The sequence below is a fragment of the Emys orbicularis genome, chromosome 1 (genome assembly GCF_028017835.1).
Source record: "Emys orbicularis isolate rEmyOrb1 chromosome 1, rEmyOrb1.hap1, whole genome shotgun sequence".
Lineage (NCBI taxonomy): Eukaryota > Metazoa > Chordata > Testudines > Emydidae > Emys > Emys orbicularis.
This window is the reverse complement of record NC_088683.1, coordinates 60,262,083-60,283,266: the sequence shown is the minus strand read 5'-3', so window position 1 is coordinate 60,283,266 and position 21,184 is coordinate 60,262,083. Positions and strand designations below refer to the sequence as shown.

The window sequence follows — 21,184 nt, the reverse complement described above, 5'->3', positions numbered from 1 at the left end:
CCCTGCATTCCTTGCACACTGAAAACTACCACTGAAGTGAATGGAGTTTTGGTTGTGAAAGAAATACAAAAGTGAGCCCTCTGTGGATATTGATTTAATGTGTGACAAAAATTTAAACTCTCACTCCTGTTACAGGTAAGAAGCCTCCGAGAGCATACAGGTTCAAAACAGAATGGGCAAAATGAACTACTTAATGTACATCAACTGGGTAAAGACACATCACCTGATTCTCCTCTCACTCATACTGCTGTAAAAAGGCAGGGAATCGCCACTGACCGTATGCAGGTATCAATGAGAGGAGAAGCAGGCTTGCAGTGCTTCCTCTCATTGTGATTCAAGTCCATTCTTACCACGTTGATTGAAATATCTTGTTATCTGTATAATCCCTGCTGCGCATTTCTTAGCTTGTATGGCACATAGCAGGCTTATCATGGCAACAGCAATGGCTGAACATCCTAATGTTTAGTTGTCGTCATCTTTTTTCTTCTGTCTCTTTCTGATTTTGGCTTTTCCTCTTAGCTTAATTATATAGCCAGTGATTGAATTATCCAATGACAGCCACTTCATGTGATCACAACTCATTCAATGGCAGCTAGGGTGACCAGACAGCAAATGTGAAAAATCGGACAGGGGGTCGGGGGTAATAGGAGCCTATATAAGAAAAAGACCCAAAAATCGGGACTGTCCCTATAAAATTGGGACATCTGGTCACCCTAATGGCAGCTGTGTTGTTTTTAATACAAATGATTTGGTTTCTGTGGTTTTGTGCAAATTGAACAGCAGATGAAATAACCAATGGCTGAATGAAGTGGAAGGTGTTGTGCTGCATTTCAGAATGAATCTGCCCCTTCTTACGAGGCTACAGTCTAGAGAAAACCAGATGCCTTTTTTTTCTGTTCGGTTAAAACTATTAAAGACGTCATTTCGCTTTTTCCAGGTGATACTGGATCTCAAGGTTTTGTATTTTCCAGTCCTTGCCTCTATAGCCAATGATGTTCCAGACATAGGCGAGAGTTACAAGACACTATTTGCTAAAGGGAGTTAATCCCCAACTTTTGATTAGCCGTTAGTAACATTTTGATTAGCCATTAGTAACCAGTACTGAGCCGGTTAAGTACTGTCTGTGTGTAAAATTCTTAGTCAAATTTAGGTCGGAAAGTGCCGTCTGCTCCTTTCCAGATTCTGTCAGCTATTTTCCCCATATTTTTTTTCATAACTTTGAGATGATTCTCATGCAGGAGTGTCTGTGTTAAGTATTTCTCTCGTTTGATCTTGCTCTTCGTCTTTTGTGATACATCCGGAATTACGTATGAAACAATAAACTTCACACAGTATATGACATGCTAGGGAAGATGAAAATCAAGAATGTCAGTCATGCAGAATAGGCTATTATTATTACTAACTAGGAGTTGAAAGCCCATGCTGTTGCACAGGTGTAATTCACAAAGTCATGCACGGTAAAAAAAAAAGCCAAAAATGACTGAGAACTTAAAAACTGGATGGTAACTGACCACAAATCCCATTGATGATTGAACCTGGTGATATTTTGAACAAAAAGAGCTCTCAGCCATGCTTCTAGCTGTGTCCATTGCTGCACACTGACTCAACAAATATTCTAGGCTTCAGAGTGATGTTTGGGGTGATTGTGTGTGCTGGTTGTGTTGTTGTGTGGGTGCTTGTGTTGATTTGTGTATGAGTTTTGTTTTGGGAGAGTTGTGTGGATCTGTGCAGGAAGCAAGTGAGGGGCATGTGCTGTGGTGAGGGGCTGTGTATATTTGGGGTTATTGTGTATGCTGTCTGTGTTGCTGTCTGGGTAGTTGATTTGTGTCTAGGGGGAGTGTGCTGGGAGAGTGGTGTTGATTTGTGCGGGTGCTGAATAAGCGTGTGTGCTGTGATGTGACAATTGGGCCAAGTAATCCACCATCTGTGCAGTCTCCCTCATACAACCAATGAAATTGTTGCACGCAAATAAGGGCAGAGTAAGGATGCTGGATGGTTGAGTTATCTCTGCTACCGCAATGGTCGAGGCCTCTTGGCATGGCATAGATACATGCCTTACTGTATTGTACACTGCACAGGTATAATTTGTAAAGTCAAAATGGCGGAGAACTTAAAAACTGGATGGTAACAGACCACAAAACCAGTGATGATTCAACCTGATAATATTCTGAACATAAAGAGCCCCCAAAGCATGCTTATAGCTGCTTCCGTCACTTCATGCTGATTGTACAGACATAATAGGCTTCAGAATGACACACAAAGTGACTTTCTTGCAATCTTATTATATAGATGAAATGTTACATTAAGGTACATTTGTGTTTTATATCACAGTAGCTAAATGTCCCAATGAATACAGAAGTCTGGAAAGGAGCAATGTACTGGGAAAAATTTGTCTGAAAACAAGACAGAGCCAGGAACTCCTAATTTGTAATCCTGGCTCTGACAGTGCCTTCTCCTGTAGCCTTGGGAAACTTGTTACCTGATGACTTCCTTTCTGGGACTGACCTCTCCCCCCTTTTCCTCCCCATCTGACACATCTGGCTTGAGTCTCTCTCTTCTTGTAACTATTTGAGCTGGTGCAGACTTGTTCAGATGACTCCAGGACTTGGTCATATCTCCTCTGACCTCCTACCTGGACACTGACCCAACAGCCATTGAAGTCAGTAGGAGTCTTTCTATTGACTTCAGTGGGCCTTGGATCAGGCCCTTGATGAATTTTATACAGAAACATTTACTAGTGTGCTCCTCCTACAATCCCAAATGCCTCCACAAAAGCCTCCACCTTTTCCCAGATGACTTCCACCATGCAGTACTTCCAAAGCTGTATGGAAATACAAAATTCTTACTAGTAGATTAAATAGAATTTTTGTAACAGCAGTGCTTTATTCCACTCTATATACGGCCACCCAATAGACTTAGCTGGGTTATACTAGGAGGCAGGTCAGTCCCAGAAAGGAAATCATCATGTAATACGTTTTCCATTCTGTATCCTGCCCTCTCCCTGAGACATTTGGGATGTGATGGGCATTAAGGAAAATTAAAAGGGTGGGAGAGAGAAGCAGAAAATAATGTTAACTCTTCCCTAAACTTAATATTAGACTATTTTGAAGCAACTGCTTGGAATATCTTCCTTTTGAAGGATGCTTCTGCAGAGGAATAAAGGCCAAACCTGTATTGTTTTACTGAAGTGTTGATGGATGACTAGGTGGCAGCTTTATAGATCTTCTGTGATAGGCAATGCCCTTTTTGCCCAGGATGGTACCATGGGGTGTGCTGAATGAACTGTGATCCCTTATTATTTGCATTGTGGCAGTACCTGGGAGTATCAACATGCAAGGCACGGTACATGCATAATAAAAGAACAGTCTCTTGCCTGGAAGTATTTACAATATAAGGATATGATGAGCCAATGAGTTGATACAACAGACTGGGAGCTGGTGTGCACAGAACAATGGAGGGGACAATTATGATAAGTGTAAGTAAGAAGTGGTCATTACACACCAGCCACTTAGCAGTGGGCAAGTGTTTTGGCAGAGACACTGGTGAAAGGGCAGAAGGAGCATGGCCAAATCCCAGAGCTGGAAGGACCAGTCTGCATTGCCTCCAATATTTGTACGAAGGGAGGCACAGCCCAACTCTCTGGCACTGCGGGAGAGGTCAGAGTCCAGAAGTCATTCAACCTCTCTGACTCAGAACCCCCATTTTAAAAATTGAGATAATAATACTTCCTTATCTGCTATATCAGACATGATGTGGATTAATGTCTGTCTGTAAACTGCTTGGTAGATTAAACATATTCTATAAATTACTATTACTACTAATGTCTGCTCTGCTAATGCTTTTAGCTCCTTACCCATCAGATTTGCAGCTCATGATTTTATTGCAAGTCTCATGATATTAAAAATCTTTCTTAATCACTAGACTCCAGTAGCTGAGGATTTATGTTAGAATCTTTGCTTTTCCTCTTTTTTTAATAAAGAGTAAGTTTCTAGCTCCCATGATTACGAAGAAAAGCTTGAAAATTCAAAACCTAAATGCTCAAAACCCAGACGGAAAATAAAAATAACCTAACAGTTAGCTTCACATTTGAGAACCATGCAGCTTCTCTGTTGCTCCTTTCCCAGCTAGAATTACAGATGCCCATATCTACAGTATAATGCTACAGAGCAGCTCTTTTGCCCCCAGTACAGGTTTATCTCTGGATTTGGGCATTTTGCTACACTCCATGTAATGGTGGAAAATGTGGCTATATTGATTTTTACCCAACAGGGATCATTAAAAGAGTAATATTTAACACTGATTATTTTTACACGGGTAATTCTCTCTGTGTGTGGATGTGCGCGTGCGTACACACACACACAAATGCACACATATAAGATGATCTAACAGCTATCTCCATACATTTATTAGAGCAACGTTTTTTTCCAGTTCTTTTTAATATACAAAATTTCTCTGACAGTATTTTAAATTCCCAAACTAAGAAGCTGCTAAATGCATAGGGTCAGATCCTCCACTAGTGTAAATTGGCATAGCTTCATTGATTTTAAATTAAGATATGCTGAGCTAAGGATCTGGCCCATAATATTCAACATTGTTCACAAAACAAAATGAATAATTTTGAGTGAAGAACATAATTAATTGCAAACTGAAGGTTCTTTTTTATTGAGGGGAAGCCTAAAATTATATTTTAAAAAATCAAGACCTAATGTACTGACCTCCATGACAATGATGAAAGACAACTTGGCTGCAATCACATGCCAGTAATATATGTTGTGTTCATACTGATGTTGGTGCCCAGGAGGGTATCGGAAGTCACGATATCTAAAGACAGTTTAGAAAAGCCAAGAAATAATTTCAGCAACCTCTGCAGTAATGCACTATGGCCAGAGGATGGAGCAAAATATGTCACATTTAACACAGCCTAGAGTCATAAGCTGTATAGAACTAAAATGAATGGTAAATTTTACATTTACAGAATAAGCTGAACTTAATGAAATACATTTTTTTCTCCACTATACCAAAATATGTTTAAATCACTTTTATATTATTTTGAATAATGTATTATTAATTATTGGGGGAAATACAATGAATCAAAGATTTAGAGAACTCCATGTTGTTTTGTTTTACCTTCTGACTGTTCTTGAGGTTAGCGAAGTCTTAATATTACTAAAGAGATTTTTATAAACAAAATTAGGATATTTTCCTTTCCAACGACGAGAATAATTATTTGACACTTGCCTACATGTTGTTTGGTTGCCAAGCCCAGGAAGTGGAATTGGTTTGCTTTCATTTTTGAAGTCCAATATATCGAAGACAGAAAGCGTATTGTTGATATACCCCTTCATGGTGTAACTGCTGTGATCCCCATAGGGAGGGACTGAAAAGGACCAGTAATAAACCAAACGAGGAATCATGTCAGATGTAAAAGCAATTATCATTGCCTGTATTTTAGAAGAGGAAGACAAAAAGGGAGCAGTATTTAACTGGCAGCCTTAATATATACATAGCTTTTCCATGCACTTTAGATTTCAACAAATATGCATTACTGCACTAAAAATCAGAAAGTTTGCACTTTTCCATTCAGTGGTTCTCTCTGCAAATAGATGTGCAGTCATTCAGTGGCATAAAACAATCTCTCTGGAATGCACATTCTGTATAGTTTCTAAATTACATCTTTTGTGCGGGACACCTTCAAAAAGTTGTGCAATTAATGTTTTTTTCTTATGGCCAATCTCACCAAATTAAACATATACTATTGTATATTCCACTTCAGTCCACACGTTTCCTATCGAGACCTGCTCACCACATATTTTAAACTACTGCCTGATGAATTTCAAGTAAAATGACACACACTAAGAAGCCTACCATTACAAATAAATTAAATTTCACAAGGAACTTTTTAAAGATAATTCAAACTTAAAACGCTACAGATCATTCATCTATAACCTCCAAAACATTCCTTAGGGGGTCATACCCAGCCCAAATTCACTTCTGCAGCTGCTGGCTCAGAGATTCCAGTTGTCAGCAGATGTGGAAACTGCTCCTGATGCCAAGACAGTATTTCCCCTCTTGCTAGCAGCTGCTTAATACCAGTTCACATATTACATGGCCTCTTATTGTCATCCTGTTCCAAAGAGTATCCATACCCCACTCAGAGTGAGTGCCATAAACTGTATGTGGGAATCAGGCCTGTGGTTTTTGCTGGGTGGTTAAAACAGTGACTCACAAAGACCTCCTGTTCTGGAAGAGTCAGAGTTTCCACAGCCAAAAGGGACCATTGTGATCATCTAGTCTGACTTCCTGTACAACACAGGCCCTGAACGTCTTCAAAATAATTCCTAGAGCAGATCGTTTAGAAAAACACCCAATCTTGATTTAAAAACTGTCAGTGATGTAGAATCCACCACGACTCTTGGTGAATTGTCCAATGGTTAATTACCCTCACTGTCAAAAACTTACGCCTTATTTCCAGTCTGAATTTGTCTAGCTTTAACTTCCATCTATTGGATCATGTTATACCTTTCTCTGCCAGATTGAAGAGCCCATTATTAAATATGTGTTCCCAATGTGGAGACTTATAGATTGTGATCAAGTCACCCTTGACCTTTTCTTTGTTAAATAGATTGAGCTCCTTGAGTCTAATCATTCTAATGGCTCCTCTCTGAACCCTCTCCAATTTATCAACATCCTTCTTGTGTTGTGGACACCAGAACTGGACACAGTATTCCAGCAGCAGTTGCACCAGTTCCAAACACAGAGATAAAATAATCTCTCTTCTCCTACTTGAGATTCCCCTGTTTATGCATCCCCAGATTGCATGAGCGATGTTGGCCACAGCATCACACTGGGAACTCACGTTCAGCTGATTATCCATCACGACCCCCAAACCATTAGATAGGTTCATCCTGGCGAGTCAAATGTTCTCGTCTGCCTGATATTCAAAGAGCTGCACTATGAAGAAGGATCTTCATTGTTAAACTCTGCAACTGAGGGACTAGGCCCAGGCCCAGTTTAACAACTGGGCACAATAGGCTTATGCACAGCACTCCCAGTTCTGGCTGACATCTTGTGCTCCAGAATCTAAAAGCCAAAAAAGTCTCTTGTCCTTATGGCAGCGAATAAAACCTTGTCAATGTGAATAGAGTAGCTGATGCATTGATGGGGAAAGAGGGGAGACCAAAATCCAGAGTGGGAAATAAATAGAGAGGAAGAGAGAGTGAATGAATGAAAGCCATAGAAAAAGGGGTGGGATTGAGAGAGAGGGCAAAATTAGATATAGGGACAGAGGAAAGATTTAACAAAATCGATAAAGGAAGTGAGGAAAAATGGGCAGAAAAGAGAAAAAGGAACAGTGATTACAGAAAGTGGAAAATGGAAGGGGAGAAAAGGCAATAAAGCAAGGGAAAGAATAAGGGAAAATGTATAACTTCAAAGTTGGTAAAACTGTATTCTATTTACATTCATGATAGCCTTTGTGTTTAGGGGTGACTTTCAGGGTGAACTTATATTTAATATACATAGTTCCTCACCTTTGGGGGAGGAGTGACAAATATTCTTTGCCTAGGAGCAACCTTTGTACCTAAGGGAAGTCTTGATCTGAGGACATTTGCGAGGGATACAAAACTCTGTGTATGCGTGTGTGTTTGTGTGTGTGTGTGGGTAGATGGAAGACTGTGGAGATCTCTCTCATATGTTGGGTAATACGTCACTCACCAAGTAGACCCACTGTAAAGAACTTGATGAGCAAGGTGGCAGGATCGAAAGTTAGACCCTGGTTCCAACTGGACAAAACTCCCATTGACTTCTATGGTACCAGGATTTGGCTCTAAAAACCTGATTTCAACTTTTAGTGTGTTTTGATACTTCGAAGTTTAGCTGAGAAAACTCTCATCCATTTGGCTGACAAAAGGGAAAATGGAGGTAGCCTATGGGTAAAGAATCTTGTTTTTAAGTTTTTGAGGATAAATAACTACTTATGAAGGATTTTTGTAACATATTCTAGCATAAATTAAATGTAGAGTATGTCCTTTTAAAAACCATTTTCAAGAAACTCTATGAAATGCTACATTGTTTAAATTTACACTAAGATTAGTTGTTTTTAGCTGTGACAGACCCAGACCAGTGGGGTACAGGAGTCTGGTAGAGGGCAAATATACTGGTCACTGGATGAGTAGTTTTCTGTTCCCTGAGTGACCAGAGCAGGGGATGCACTAGAGTAATCAGGAAGCTGCTAGAATCAATTAAGGCAGGCTAATCAGGGCACCTGGGTTTTAAAAGGAGCTCACTTGAGTTTGTAGTGCGAGAGTGTGAGGAGCTGGGAGCAAGAGGTGCAAGGAGCTGAGTGAGAGGGTGTGCTGCTGGAGGACTGAGGAGTACAAGCATTATCAGACACCAGGAGGAAGTTCCTGTGGTGAGAATAAGGAAGGTTTTTGGAGGAGGCCACGGGGAAGTAGCCCAGGGAGTTGTAGCTGTCATGCAGCTGTTACAGGAGGCACTATAGACAGCTGCAATCCACAGGGCCCTGGGCTGGAACCCGGAGTAGAGGGCGGGCCCGGGTTCCCCCCCAAACCTCCCAATTGACCTGGACTGTGGGTTCTTCCAGAGGGGAAGGTCTCTGGGCTGTTCCCCAACCCACATGGTGAATCTCTGAGGCAAGAAAATCCGCCAATAAGCGCAGGACCCACCAAGATAGAGGAGGAACTTTGTCACATAGCATACAAATTCTCTCCAAAGGGTAATGTTAGAACAAAAATGCATGATATTAACAAGTTTTCTAATTGTGGGGAGGGGTGTTTCCCCTCCTTCAGAATGATCCGAGATGTGTTGCAAACTGCTACAAGGACAGAAACATGAAAGCTAATTCTACTGTGTCGTTTAAAAGGAAACACCCCACCCTCCCGAACTGTGGGCTGCTTTTTAGAGTATCACGCTGGAAAAGTACAAACCAATAGTGTTCTCCATTTCCCAAGCTACACTGAACACAGTTTTCCATTTATACCATAACAAATTAAAATCAGTCTTCAAATCAACAACAGATGCTCTGGCATGGTACAACAGCAGCTCTGCTGCTTGAACTGCAAGTCCCAAGATTGATAGTTTTACACAAAAGTTTCTTGGAGCCTTGCAGGTGCTGCAAAGGTAATATATGCAGTGGAAGAATATATGGTGCCTTAGGCTATAATAGCTAATCAGCAATAGCAAAACCAACAGTTGAGTGGAGAAGAGGAGATATAGATTCATTGATTCAGGTTAATCAATCAGGTGGGAGGTACAGATGGTGAGGGAAAGTTCACATGTGTATATGTAGAAGCCCGTACGTCAAACAACAAAAGAAAACAAAAAACAAAACAACACCAACAAAAAGCTCCTTCTAATATTTGGGATACAGCACCATATCCTGGTTCTTAGCAAACTTCCATCCAAAATGAATCTTGAGTCTCTTGTACTATTGGAGACCCAGTGCAGCCCCAGCTAGAAAACCTGAAGGATCTTCTTCTGGAGGCTGGCCAGGGATCCCAGGTGCAGGACCAGGGAGTTGAACTGGTGCTAGAGCATGGACAGGACCATCTGGTTGAGCACCTTCACCCTCCCTTGAAGAGAAAGGCACCAGAGTAGCCTCTGCAACTGGTCAGCCACCCTGGCCTCGAGATCGACCGAATTCTCCAGCAGGGAGGGATCGGTGGCAGAAAGATAGATGCTCAAATAGAGCAGCGGACCTGTGCCCCACCGGATGGCCCATAGCGCAGATGGGAGGAAGGTCACTTGCCACCTGTCCCTGACCACTAGGCCAGAGCTCTTGACCCAAGAGTAGGCTGCCAAATAGATGGCTTGGCAAGCCTCCACTTGCACTAGGTCTCCCACATCCTGGAGGAGCAGGTTGTTGGCATACGCTGACCTCGCCACCCACAAGTCCAGTTCTCAAAGCACCAACCCCATCATCCTTTTACGGAGAAGATAGAGGAAGAGCTCAATAGCCATAGTATAGAGCTGGCTGGACAGCAGGCAGCCCTGATGCACCCCTTGACTGAAAACGATGGGTTCAGTCAAGTCCCGTTTGAGCTTGACCAGGCACTCCGCCGAGATGTACGGCACCTGGAGAAAGCCCATGAAGCGGGGCCTGAAGCCAAATGCCCACAGAGCGCCCATGAAATACCCATGATCCATCCTGTCAAACGCCTTCTCCGGGTCCAGGGACAGGAGGGTGAGTGACAGACCATCCCGGCACCTGAGATGGAGTAGGTCTTGGACCAGATAGAGGTTGTCGAAGATGGTCTGGCCTGGGATGGTGTAGATCTGGTCAGGGTGGTGCATATCTATCAGCATGGACCCCAGCTGCAGCGAGATGGCTTTTGCTATGACCCTGGAGTCCATGCTGAGGAACAAGACTGGGCACCAGTGCCTAAGGTTGCAGAGATTCCCCTTCTTAGGCAGCAGAGTGAGCATGGCCCACTTGCTTGACAGCAGGAGCACCCTGCTCCCTAAGGACTTGGCCCAAATGAAGGTGAGGTCTGAGGTGAGGACATCCCAGAACACGCAGTAGAACTGCACGGTCAGCCCATCGATGCCTGGAGATTTGTTGGTTGGCATCAGACAGAAGGCTTCCGAGAACTCAGACAGAGTGAGAGACTGCTCTAGTCAGTCCTGGTCGCCTGTGCTGACTGTAGGGAGTCCGTCCCACAGGGTCCTGCAGGCTTCAGCATCGGTTGGCTCTTGAGTCCCTTGTCTTTCTTAAAACAACTGAGACTGGGAAAATTGCAGACGAGCCACTCACTGTGACCCTGCAGCCCTTATGTACTAATAATCTCACTGAAGTGAAAGGGAAATGTGTTGGTACTCAAGGACTATGGGACTGATTCCTAATTAGAGGGAGTAAAGCTGCATTTTAAATATACCTGTCTCGTGGTGGTTACAAGTATTATACATTTAAGAGCTGTTGCTTGCCTTTTGAGAGAGTGTTTACAGCTAGTCTGAGGTAGCAGGATTTGGCTTATGGGAAAATGGCAGACAAGTAAGTAATCAATTGTGGGGGAGAATGCATCTTCAATAATCTAAAACTCCTTGCACTGGAGAATGTGAGATAGCCCCCTCTTCTGAGTTGTGGAGGGAAAAGAGAGAGAGACAGACCAAAATTAGTTCTTTGGGTCAGTCTTCTATAGAACCTAAAAATAGAACACTCTAACAACTTCCTGGGCACTAAAAGGAATCCAAACATATTAAGGTATCTAAATGCATAGTTAAATCACCAAAACAATCTTAACAATCTACAGGCTGCCTCTGACCTGTAGAGACAGCATACAATAACCATACGGATTATGATGAAGACATTTTAGTGTTTGTGCTCCCAGAGTAGTTTAAACTAATTTTTAAAAATGCATTAGACTTTTTTTTCTTTCATGATGTCTTTAAAGGCAGAGTTAAGGTTGTTTGGATGTCCTAACTGTGTTGATAACATGTTTGGATTTCTTTTGGTGCATAACTGCATCAGGGTTATATGTGTTTTATTATTAGGTTTGTAGCAGAGTGATCCAAAGGAAGTTACTAATATGTACTCAGAACCTTAACTGTAGCTTAAAGAGTTATTTTTGTCTGGGAATTTTCCTATTTTTTTAATTCAAGTTATTATTAAAAACGTTGTACATGAACACTAAACAAGAAAGCCAAAAAACAAACAAACCCGGTGCCATGAAATATTTCTAATGATATGAAGATATGTACTATCAACTTTGAATCATTTGTATGTTAACTTTTAGCACCAGATTCACCAATAAATTCTAGCTGCTTTACACCACTCTGGAGCAGCACAAATCAGCCAGACATTACTGGACATTTAAGCTGGATTTACAGTTGCTTTGTATCACCAGAGTAGCATAAAGCAACTTGAATGTTTCTCTCTCTCTCTTGTCTTCCACATTCGCTTGTGAACCCCCCTTGCTCTAAATTGTCTTGTTGCCTGCACTCTCCTCTGCAATACTTTATGCATCTGCATACACACACACAGGAGTAATAGTAATTTTTTGTTATTTGTCATAACTGAAAAAATGAATCCGTCAGCAGAGGCTTACACAAAACCTTCTCCTTCAGAGAAACTCGCCACGAATTGCCCTCTTTCCAAATGGCTGCCACATCTGATTGTTCACTCAATAGTAGAGAAGCCAAGCTGCCCTCTGGGCAGATGATAGCACCATATGAAGTCAGAAGTGGCTATCTTTGCTAAGGACAGCCTGAGGCCTCAGTCCTATTGAGAATAATGGAAGATGGTGGCCATTTTGAGAAGGACATTAACTGAGAACACTCTTGGCTCAGTCCTGCTGAGGGGGGAAAGGCAGCCATTTTGAAAGAGGGCAGTTGGTGGAAATTTCTGAAGGATAAGATTATATGTTAGCTTCTGCTGGAGAACAAACTGTTGTTTGTTCTCCAGCAGAAAAAGACCATTACCTTTTTTCCAACATAGCCTATGCGTAAGATTTCAGTATGATTTAACTATATGGGAAGTTTGAAGAGTCTGCACTTGATTAATAAGACCATAAAAAGATCTGAAACCAAGTACTAAATTTCATAAAGGACTCATTTTTTAAATTAACTTTAACTCAGACTGATTAATGGATTTACTTGCAATTCTCAGAAAATTCATTTTACACTCAAAGGATAAGTGTTGTAATTTTGAGGCTACATTGTATTTTTCATACCTAACAAAGCTGTTGAATCTCTGCTTAGATGGGGAGGCACGACCATAATAAATACAATAATAATTAATAAAGTTTAATTACAACCTAATTTCTTCAAAATCCATGCAGTTACCTGAAAATTCTCAGAAATTCATTCTGTATTCAGTGAGTATTGTAAGTTTAGGGAGGATACACTGTATTCTTCATACATAATGGAAGGTTGGACACAGAATTTTCTCAAGGATGTCACATCATGAAAAGTGAAACTTCCTTTATTTAGGCCTAGGGTTTTTGAAAGCATGTAAATGACTTTGGAGCCAAAGTCTCATTTTCAAAAGAGACTTAGGATGCTAGATATTTAGGCTCCTAAACGCCTATGTCACTTTAAAAAATGGGACTTAAGATCTAAGTTCCCTATAAGCTGCGTGGCCACAGGCTATCAAGGGCTGCACAGGTGGGGTGAGGCGCCTCTCCCCCTGCAGCAGTCTCGGGGCAGCCTGCACCCCAATCCCCTCATCCCTAGCCCCACCCCAGAGCCTCCTGCACCCCCAGCCGGAGTCCTCACTTCCTGCACCCCAATCCTCTGCCCCAGCCCTGAGCCCCCTCCCACACCCCAAGTCATTCATCCCCGGCCATACGCCAGAGCCCACACCCACAGCTGGAGCCCTCACCCCCCCAACCCTCTGCCCCAGCCCTGAGCCCACTCTCACACTCCGAACCCCTTGACCCCACCACTGCCACACATCACCTCCATGTTGGTGCGCATAACAAAATTCATTCCACACGTGGATGTAAAAAATTAGAGGGAACATTGCTTAAGATCCTAAATTACTTAAGTGTTTTTGAAAATGTTACCTCTAGTCAGTCTGGTACAATACATATTAATATTTCACATCCTCACTTGACAAGAATATTTAGAGTATACCATTTTTTATAATTCTCAGGTCATACTTACATTGGTCACTACTGCCAGAATTGCTATTCCTTGCATGATTGGCTGCCATGCTCCTATATCTTGTGCTTTCTGTGGCACCATGCGTCTGAACTGGGTTGTAATCTTCCAGGCGTCAACTCGTATTTCCAACAAATTATTAACAAGAGCCAGAAGAGGAGCCAGCGGGAATGATGCCACAAATAAAGTGACAAATCCAAACTGTATAACTGCCAATGAAAATGTGACATACATTGGTGATGCCTTAACTCCGATGTGTATATATTTACCCACACCATGACAGAGACAGGAATGCATGTTTTAATGGTTAATCAGAGACTCTTTCTCTCTCTCAAATAGCAGACCTTGTGTGAACATACATGCAGAAAAGTACAATAAACCCCTGAAAGATAGTGAGGCCTACCAAGAATGAACAATAGACTGTAAAAGTATGTGAGGTGCACACTCGCACAAAAAAGCCATAACTCATACATACGAACTAGTCTGAATATTTAAATATTGCTTAAGAACATAAGAACATAAGAAAGGCCGTACTGGGTCAGACCAAAGGTCCATCTAGCCCAGTATCTGTCTACCGACAGTCGCCAATGCCAGGTGCCCCAGAGGGAGTGAACCTAACAGGCAATGATCAAGTGATCTCTCTCCTGCCATCCATCTCCATCCTCTGACGAACAGAGGCTAGGGACACCATTCTTACCCATCCTGGCTAATAGCCATTTATGGACTTAGCCACCATGAATTTATCCAGTCCCCTTTTAAACATTGTTATAGTCCTAGCCTTCACAACCTCCTCAGGTAAGGAGTTCCACAAGTTGACTGTGCGCTGCGTGAAGAAGAACTTCCTTTTATTTGTTTTAAACCTGCTGCCTATTAATTTCTTTTGGTGACCCCTAGTTCTTGTATTATGGGAATAAGTAAATAACTTTTCCTTATCCACTTTCTCAACATCACTCATGATTTTATATACCTCTATCATGTCCCCCCTTAGTCTTCTCTTTTCCAAACTGAAGAGTCCTAGCCTCTTCAATCTTTCCTCATATGGGACCCTCTCTAAACCCTTAATCATTTTAGTTGCTCTTTTCTGAACCTTTTCTAGTGCTAGAATATCTTTTTTGAGGTGAGGAGACCACATCTGTACACAGTATTCGAGATGTGGGCGAACCATGGATTTATATAAGGGCAATAATATATTCTCAGTCTTATTCTCTATCCCCTTTTTAATGATTCCTAACATCCTGTTTGCTTTTTTGACCGCCTCTGCACACTGCGTGGACATCTTTAGAGAACTATCCACGATGACGCCAAGATCTTTTTCCTGACTCGTTGTAGCTAAATTAGCCCCCATCATGTTGTATGTATAGTTGGGGTTATTTTTTTCCAATGTGCATTACTTTACATTTATCCACATTAAATTTCATTTGCCATTTTGTTGCCCAATCACTTAGTTTTGTGAGATCTTTTTGAAGTTCTTCACAATCTGCTTTGGTCTTAACTATCTTGAGTAGTTTAGTATCATCTGCAAACTTTGCCACCTCACTGTTTACCCCTTTCTCCAGATCATTTATGAATAAATTGAATAGGATAGGTCCTAGGACTGACCCTTGGGGAACACCACTAGTTACCCCTCTCCATTCTGAGAATTTACCATTAAATTTTTTTTATATGCCTTCTTATCTTTCAGGCATGTAAATTTATTTATTAATCCAGTGCTATGCTGAAAAGCCTCAATTAAGAATCACATTATTGGTGTTTGTGTGCTGAAATAAGTATGATTACAATACTATTAAAGTATGGCTGGTTGCAAAGAAATTAAAGTTTTGACAGCTTCCAAAAAGCAAAAACTTGAAAGCTGCTGTAAATCTACAGTAAACTGGTATAGGAATGTCATGCTGCAGTGCTGGAGTTGAAGATGACAGTCTTCTGGCCCCTGACCTGTGGATAGGGTAATAGATGAAGAGGCACCAGACTTAGTCATACAATCCCTAGCTACAGAAGCCATATCGTCTTTAGTTGTAAACTGGATTGTCATTTATTTGATTTAGACTAACAAATTTTTTTACCTTTATTCATTTTGCACAAGCTTTAATCTCTATAACATGTTTACACTATCTATAAAATCATCAGACATTATTTATCTGAAGACTTTTAAAAAAAAAACACCTTTGGGTCCTGAAAATATTTCATACGAATCAGAATTGCACTGCTGACTTACCCATTTCCAGATACTCATAAAACAATCCAAGTTTTCCAATGGGTTGCAGATGGTAGTCCTGCTCCCAGCGGGGAATAGTCTTTTCTGATCTGGCAGCTGAGCAACATCTTCCAATTAGATTCTTAACCCAGCTATCAGTCAGGAGGAAAATGACGACTCACATTGTTAGTCTACTCTGCCAAAGGCTGAGCTATTGCAAAGATCTTGCTCTGGTGGTATAGCCAAGTTTGAAAATTGGTTTTTGATCATAACTGAACTACTGAAACTCCTTAATACAAACAATGGGTCTGTGATTCGCTATTGCCCTGTACCTTGTGCAATCATTTTCAGTAATGCAAAGTGGGTGTACAACACTACCATTCTGATCTGTTAGTATTTCACACCCACTTTGCACTGGTGTAAATGACAGCATCAGGCGAAAAGGCGACAGAGAACCAGGCCCAATATATTCCTCAGACTGTACAGTTTTTAATCCCTCCTCCCCAAAAGCTCTTGGTCTGAAATGCGAGCACCAGAATTTAGGAAAATTGATGATGTAGTTATAACTATTTCTATCTGTTACCTTAGAATAAGGAGTGGCAGCAGATGAGCTTTTAAGAAAAGAAAAAAAAGGTATTGTTTGCACATAAATGTCCTTCATAATAAGGGAAGAGAAAATTTCCATTTGTAATAAGAGAAATACAAAATGAGATATCAGCCAAATGCTTTTAAAGATTTGCATGAGGCATCACAGTTTTACAAAATATGTGTTATTCCTTAAAATACACAGGAAGAATTGCTTTTTCAATATTTTTCCAAATTTCCCATCAATCCAACTTCTAATGCATCCCTCACTGTGGTATCTTGGCTTAAAGTAGTCCTTAAATATATCCTGAAAAACAGATACACTGAGACTGAATCTGAAACCATTTAATATCAAGTAAAATGTGACACTCTTCCTTTATACATTATTCTTCCTCCTTTCTCATCTTACTTACAGTTTTTGGGCCCAATCATTGCAAATAGGAGTTCAATGGAAGCAAGATTTGGGCCTTTTCTCTTTTCCTCCATTTCTAAGTCTCCTTTACCCATATTTGTGTTTTAGGTCACTCCCTATTTCCAATCCCCTTCTCCACATTTTCTTCCTGGTCATCTCCTCTTACACTTCCCTCCTGCCCAGCCACCTGTTATCAAGGCCCCAAATCTACACTCCCTAATAAGGTTGTCAATATTCTGAGTGTTATCTTGTTTAAAGCAGCTTTATTTGTCAGACAGCATGCTCTCTGTCTCCTAATCTTTCTCCTTCATTGCCTTCAATCCATGTATTGTTTGCTTGTGTCTGATTTAGATTGCAAGATGTTTGAGTCTGGGATCATTTGTTTTCTGTATTTGTATAGCCTTGAGCATTCTATCAGTGCTCAATAAATAATAAAAGTCCCTGATGCATACCCAACTCACTGCATACTCCACTTGCTCCTCTGAATCACCGTATGTAGACACATTTTAATCTTCACAATTCAACTTTTCTCATCCTAAAGCATCAGTAATGCCTGTTACATTACTGTTGCAATGATTAAAAATGTCAGAATTGGGTGGATCTAGTTCTTCAAGTGCAAGCAATACCAGGTCATGTTAAGAATTGATCTGGGAAGGAAGCACAAACCTAGGACTTGACTACTGGTTGCAAGTGGTGATACATCGTGTGTGGTGATGGATAGGCATAAGTAATGGGAAGAACAGATAACTGGCTAAGCAAACTGGGACAATCACTGGCATAAATAAAATCAACTAGCACAATGAGACTTTTTGGCTGTCAGCCTGATGCAGGAAAAACTGACTCCTGTGGCAATTTTTTTTAATCTACAGATGTAAATACACAAAATCAGGCCTGTTGATTCTAAGGGACAGATTCTGCTCATATTTGCAACAGGGTACACTTGGAGTAACTCTCCTGAAGGCAGTGGAGTTACTTTGGGTTTACACTAGTGTAAATGGGAACAGGATCTGACCCTATTTTCTAGGACTCCCACCTCCAGTTTTCAAGATAATTGTTATTATTTACGATTGTGCATACTTGATTGGTGAAGAAATGTCATAAGTTTCTATTACAACTCCATCAGATATGTATTTAAATGAGTTCGTGCTGGTTCCCTCTCTTCGCCACCTCCCTTCGCTATACCTTTTCCTGCTTTCTGTACTTAGATCATTCCCTGTCTCCTGACGAGGGCAATACTATTGAATAACCTTTGTGTAAGTTACACAGAAGACATGCAGCCTCCAGTTTTACTGTATCATTTACATTCAACATTACCCTTTGGGAATGTCTGTCATATGAACAGAGCTGTGAATGTCAAAATACAACTACAAAAATATATTAAAAAAACTAAAATAGCATTTTAAACACTTGTTCTGTGGAAAGTCTGACATAGAACAGTAAATACTAAATCGCGGTATGCCATTTAAAGCAATAATAAGGTGAAAATTGTCAGAGTAGCCTCCAGTTTTGGTTGCCTCAGTTTTGGGCACTCAACTTGAGATATGTTGGGCCTGATTTTCGGTAGTGTTGAGCATCCACAACTTGAACTGAACTCAGTGGGAACTGGGGATCGATAGCACCTTTGAAAAATCAGGCCCCAAGGCGTTTCAAGCTGGACCCAAAAATGGCATCCAAGTTGGAGACCATGGAAAATGTTGGTCTTGTTCTCCAGGTGCCTGAGCATATGCTGCTATTGAAATCTAAATGCCCACTTACTTCAAACAGGAGCAGGGCCTTAGCCATCAAATATTTGACCTTTTTGTTTCATTAGGTCACTTTTAAAAAAACATTAGGTACTTACGGAAGAAGCACTTCTTGAATGTTATTCCAAATTGCTTTACCTCCCATTATTATTGTTAGCTGTGTTGTAAGTTCAAGGAGACATCCGCCTGGATCACACTAAAGATTGAAAGAGGTATGAAAAATGCTGCATAACTCTTCAGGCAAGATTAAAGTGTTTTAAATAAAATATATACTAAAATTTTAAAAATTACATTATTTTAACCTTAAAAATAATCCGCGAAGACAATTGAGACAAATCCCTTTGATAATTTAGACAAAAAGCCCAACCGACCAAATCTGACATTGCTATAAGTGGGCAGGATACCAGTGAAGTCAATGGAACAATGGCCCAGATCATACAGCCTCTCTGTGTTGCACTGTCATTACAAGAAGATCACTCTAGTGGAGGGGGATCCATGGATGGTGGAGAGCTGGTGCTAAGGATGTTATACCACCCTCTCTCTGCTGCTGATACAGGTGTTCATGGGAAAGTGAGTGTGGCTGGGTCTTTGTTATTCCACAGTGGTCCCTAGTGAGTCAATGACAACCTAAGTAACTTTAAGAAACCTTGAAGCTACTCTAAATTATGCTAAGGGGCTGGCCCAGCACACAGTTGGCCTAGAACTGGGGAAGTGCAAAGGCTACCTTTGAACTCCCCTTCTGTGCTGTACACTCCTTGGCAATAGCTGAAGATCTAGGGCTTGTCTACACTCAAAATGCTACAATGGTTCTCCCGTTGGCGTAGGTAATCTGCCTCTCTGAGAGGCAGTAGCTAGGTTAATAGAAGAATTCTTCTGTTGATCTAGCGCTGTCTACACCGGATATTAGCTCAAAATAACTACATTGTTCAGGGGTGTAGATTTTTCACACCCCTGAGCGCCGTAGCTGGAATTGACCTAACTTTTTACTGTAGATCAGGCCCTAGGCTAATATCTTACATTGTTAATTAAGAAAAAAAAGATACACTATAGTGGATTCTTACCTCTTCATTTCTGTATTTTCCTAACCAATAAACTGGGTCTCCAGGGAATCCTACAAATTTACCCTTAAAGAATGCAATGTAGAAACATGAAGAATAATAGTTGACAAACTGGAATAAGAACATCTTCATGGTCAGACTGTTTTCATAATCAGTCTGCGTCCTTGGTAGTTCTGTAGTTTTAAAAAAAACACACCAAAAAACAAAAAGGAAAAGAAAATTAATATTTGAACAGATTTAGTGCCTCTGTCAAAAAATGTGCATGTGCCTTGCACGCTTGAATAGAATTTACAGCACAATTTAGATTGTTTAGGGTCCCTAATACAATGTAGCCATTATGTTAATTATAAGACTATTGTAAAGAGGAAAGAATTTGTTCTTTGACGCTAAAAGAAAAAGAGCAACACAATTCTCTATCACTTTCGTAGAAAGAGAAAATCCTCGCAGACTCAACAAATAACAAACATAACACTTTGAACTGACGGAAATAAACCATATTAAAATACCAGTACTTTACACATCTAAAGTAGAACAGCTACTTTAATGTAGATGGCCTGGATGGAAAGGATAGTAATATTTGTGAATGGTTATCTGTTTAATAACGAGAGAAAATCATCTAGCATTGGACCAGTGACCATATTCTATTTATTTACAAAAAAGGGGCTGTTCTCTCCATAAATAATAGCTAATGTACTTGAATGTGTTGTGCGGTACTGATCTGTTTTCATAAAGCCTGGGTATTATAGTAATCTTCCTAGCTTTGTCTGTTTCACAAATACAAAGCTGTAAACAACTGATCTTTCATGCTGGCTATACAAGGATTTCTTAGGCAAGGAGTAAAATATATTTCTTTGATGAAAGTGAAAAGCTGTATTTGAAAAATTTTAGAAGTCATTGCATGCTATAGAGGGAAAATTCTGAAATACTTGGTGTAGATATTCATTTACTGGGGTCCTTATTATAGGAATGATGTTGTTTTCTGTTATAGTTCCTAGCTAAAGCATAAACTTACCAAAGTCAGTAATCATGATTGCCACTTTTTCATAGATGATGTTCAGAATCATGATGATTATAAAACTGATGATTGAAGCAGTTACTGAAGTGGCTGCCTGGGGAGTCAGGTACTTCTGAATTGCTTCTGTTCCATTAATGTGCCGTGGCAGGTTTGCAGAAAACACAAGGAAAACTGAGAGTCTGTAGACGATGATGCCAATAACTGAAGCAACGATCAAAAGAATCTGAAAATAGAATACAATATATATATATTGGGGTAAAATCATATGGCTTGGGAAAAACAGTGGTTTGAAATATATATTACGAAGGCCAAAGTGAAACTAATTGGACCCTCTTTCTCCCCACCCCATAATATGAGAGCAAGGGGATGCTCTGTGAAGATAAAACACAGTAAATTTAGAATCCATAAAAGAGAAGACTACTTTGTGTAGCATACGGTCAACCTGTGGAAAAAGAGATGGATAATTTTATGACCGATAATGTTTGTAGCTATGCAAGCTAAGATAAGGAGAAAGGTAATCAGATCTCATGCTTTGGGGAATGTGATGGTCACTTCCTTGGGTTA

The 21,184-nt window shown here is 40.6% G+C and overlaps 1 protein-coding gene across 1 annotated transcript in view; it reads right to left on the bottom strand.

The window, feature by feature from the left end:
* Positions 1-1,136: 1,136 nt before the first annotated feature.
* The window catches only part of ANO6 (anoctamin 6), a 126,149-nt gene continuing 106,101 nt past the window's right edge, over positions 1,137-21,184 (bottom strand). The window contains exons 13-20 of the mRNA XM_065404068.1: positions 20,618-20,843; positions 19,609-19,778; positions 18,646-18,743; positions 15,830-15,960; positions 13,621-13,826; positions 5,239-5,441; positions 4,716-4,821; positions 1,137-1,343 (exon numbers count right to left, since the gene is read on the bottom strand). Of these exons, the coding sequence (XP_065260140.1) occupies positions 1,137-1,343; positions 4,716-4,821; positions 5,239-5,441; positions 13,621-13,826; positions 15,830-15,960; positions 18,646-18,743; positions 19,609-19,778; positions 20,618-20,843 (1,347 nt within the window). The remainder of the gene's footprint in view (positions 1,344-4,715; positions 4,822-5,238; positions 5,442-13,620; positions 13,827-15,829; positions 15,961-18,645; positions 18,744-19,608; positions 19,779-20,617; positions 20,844-21,184) is intronic.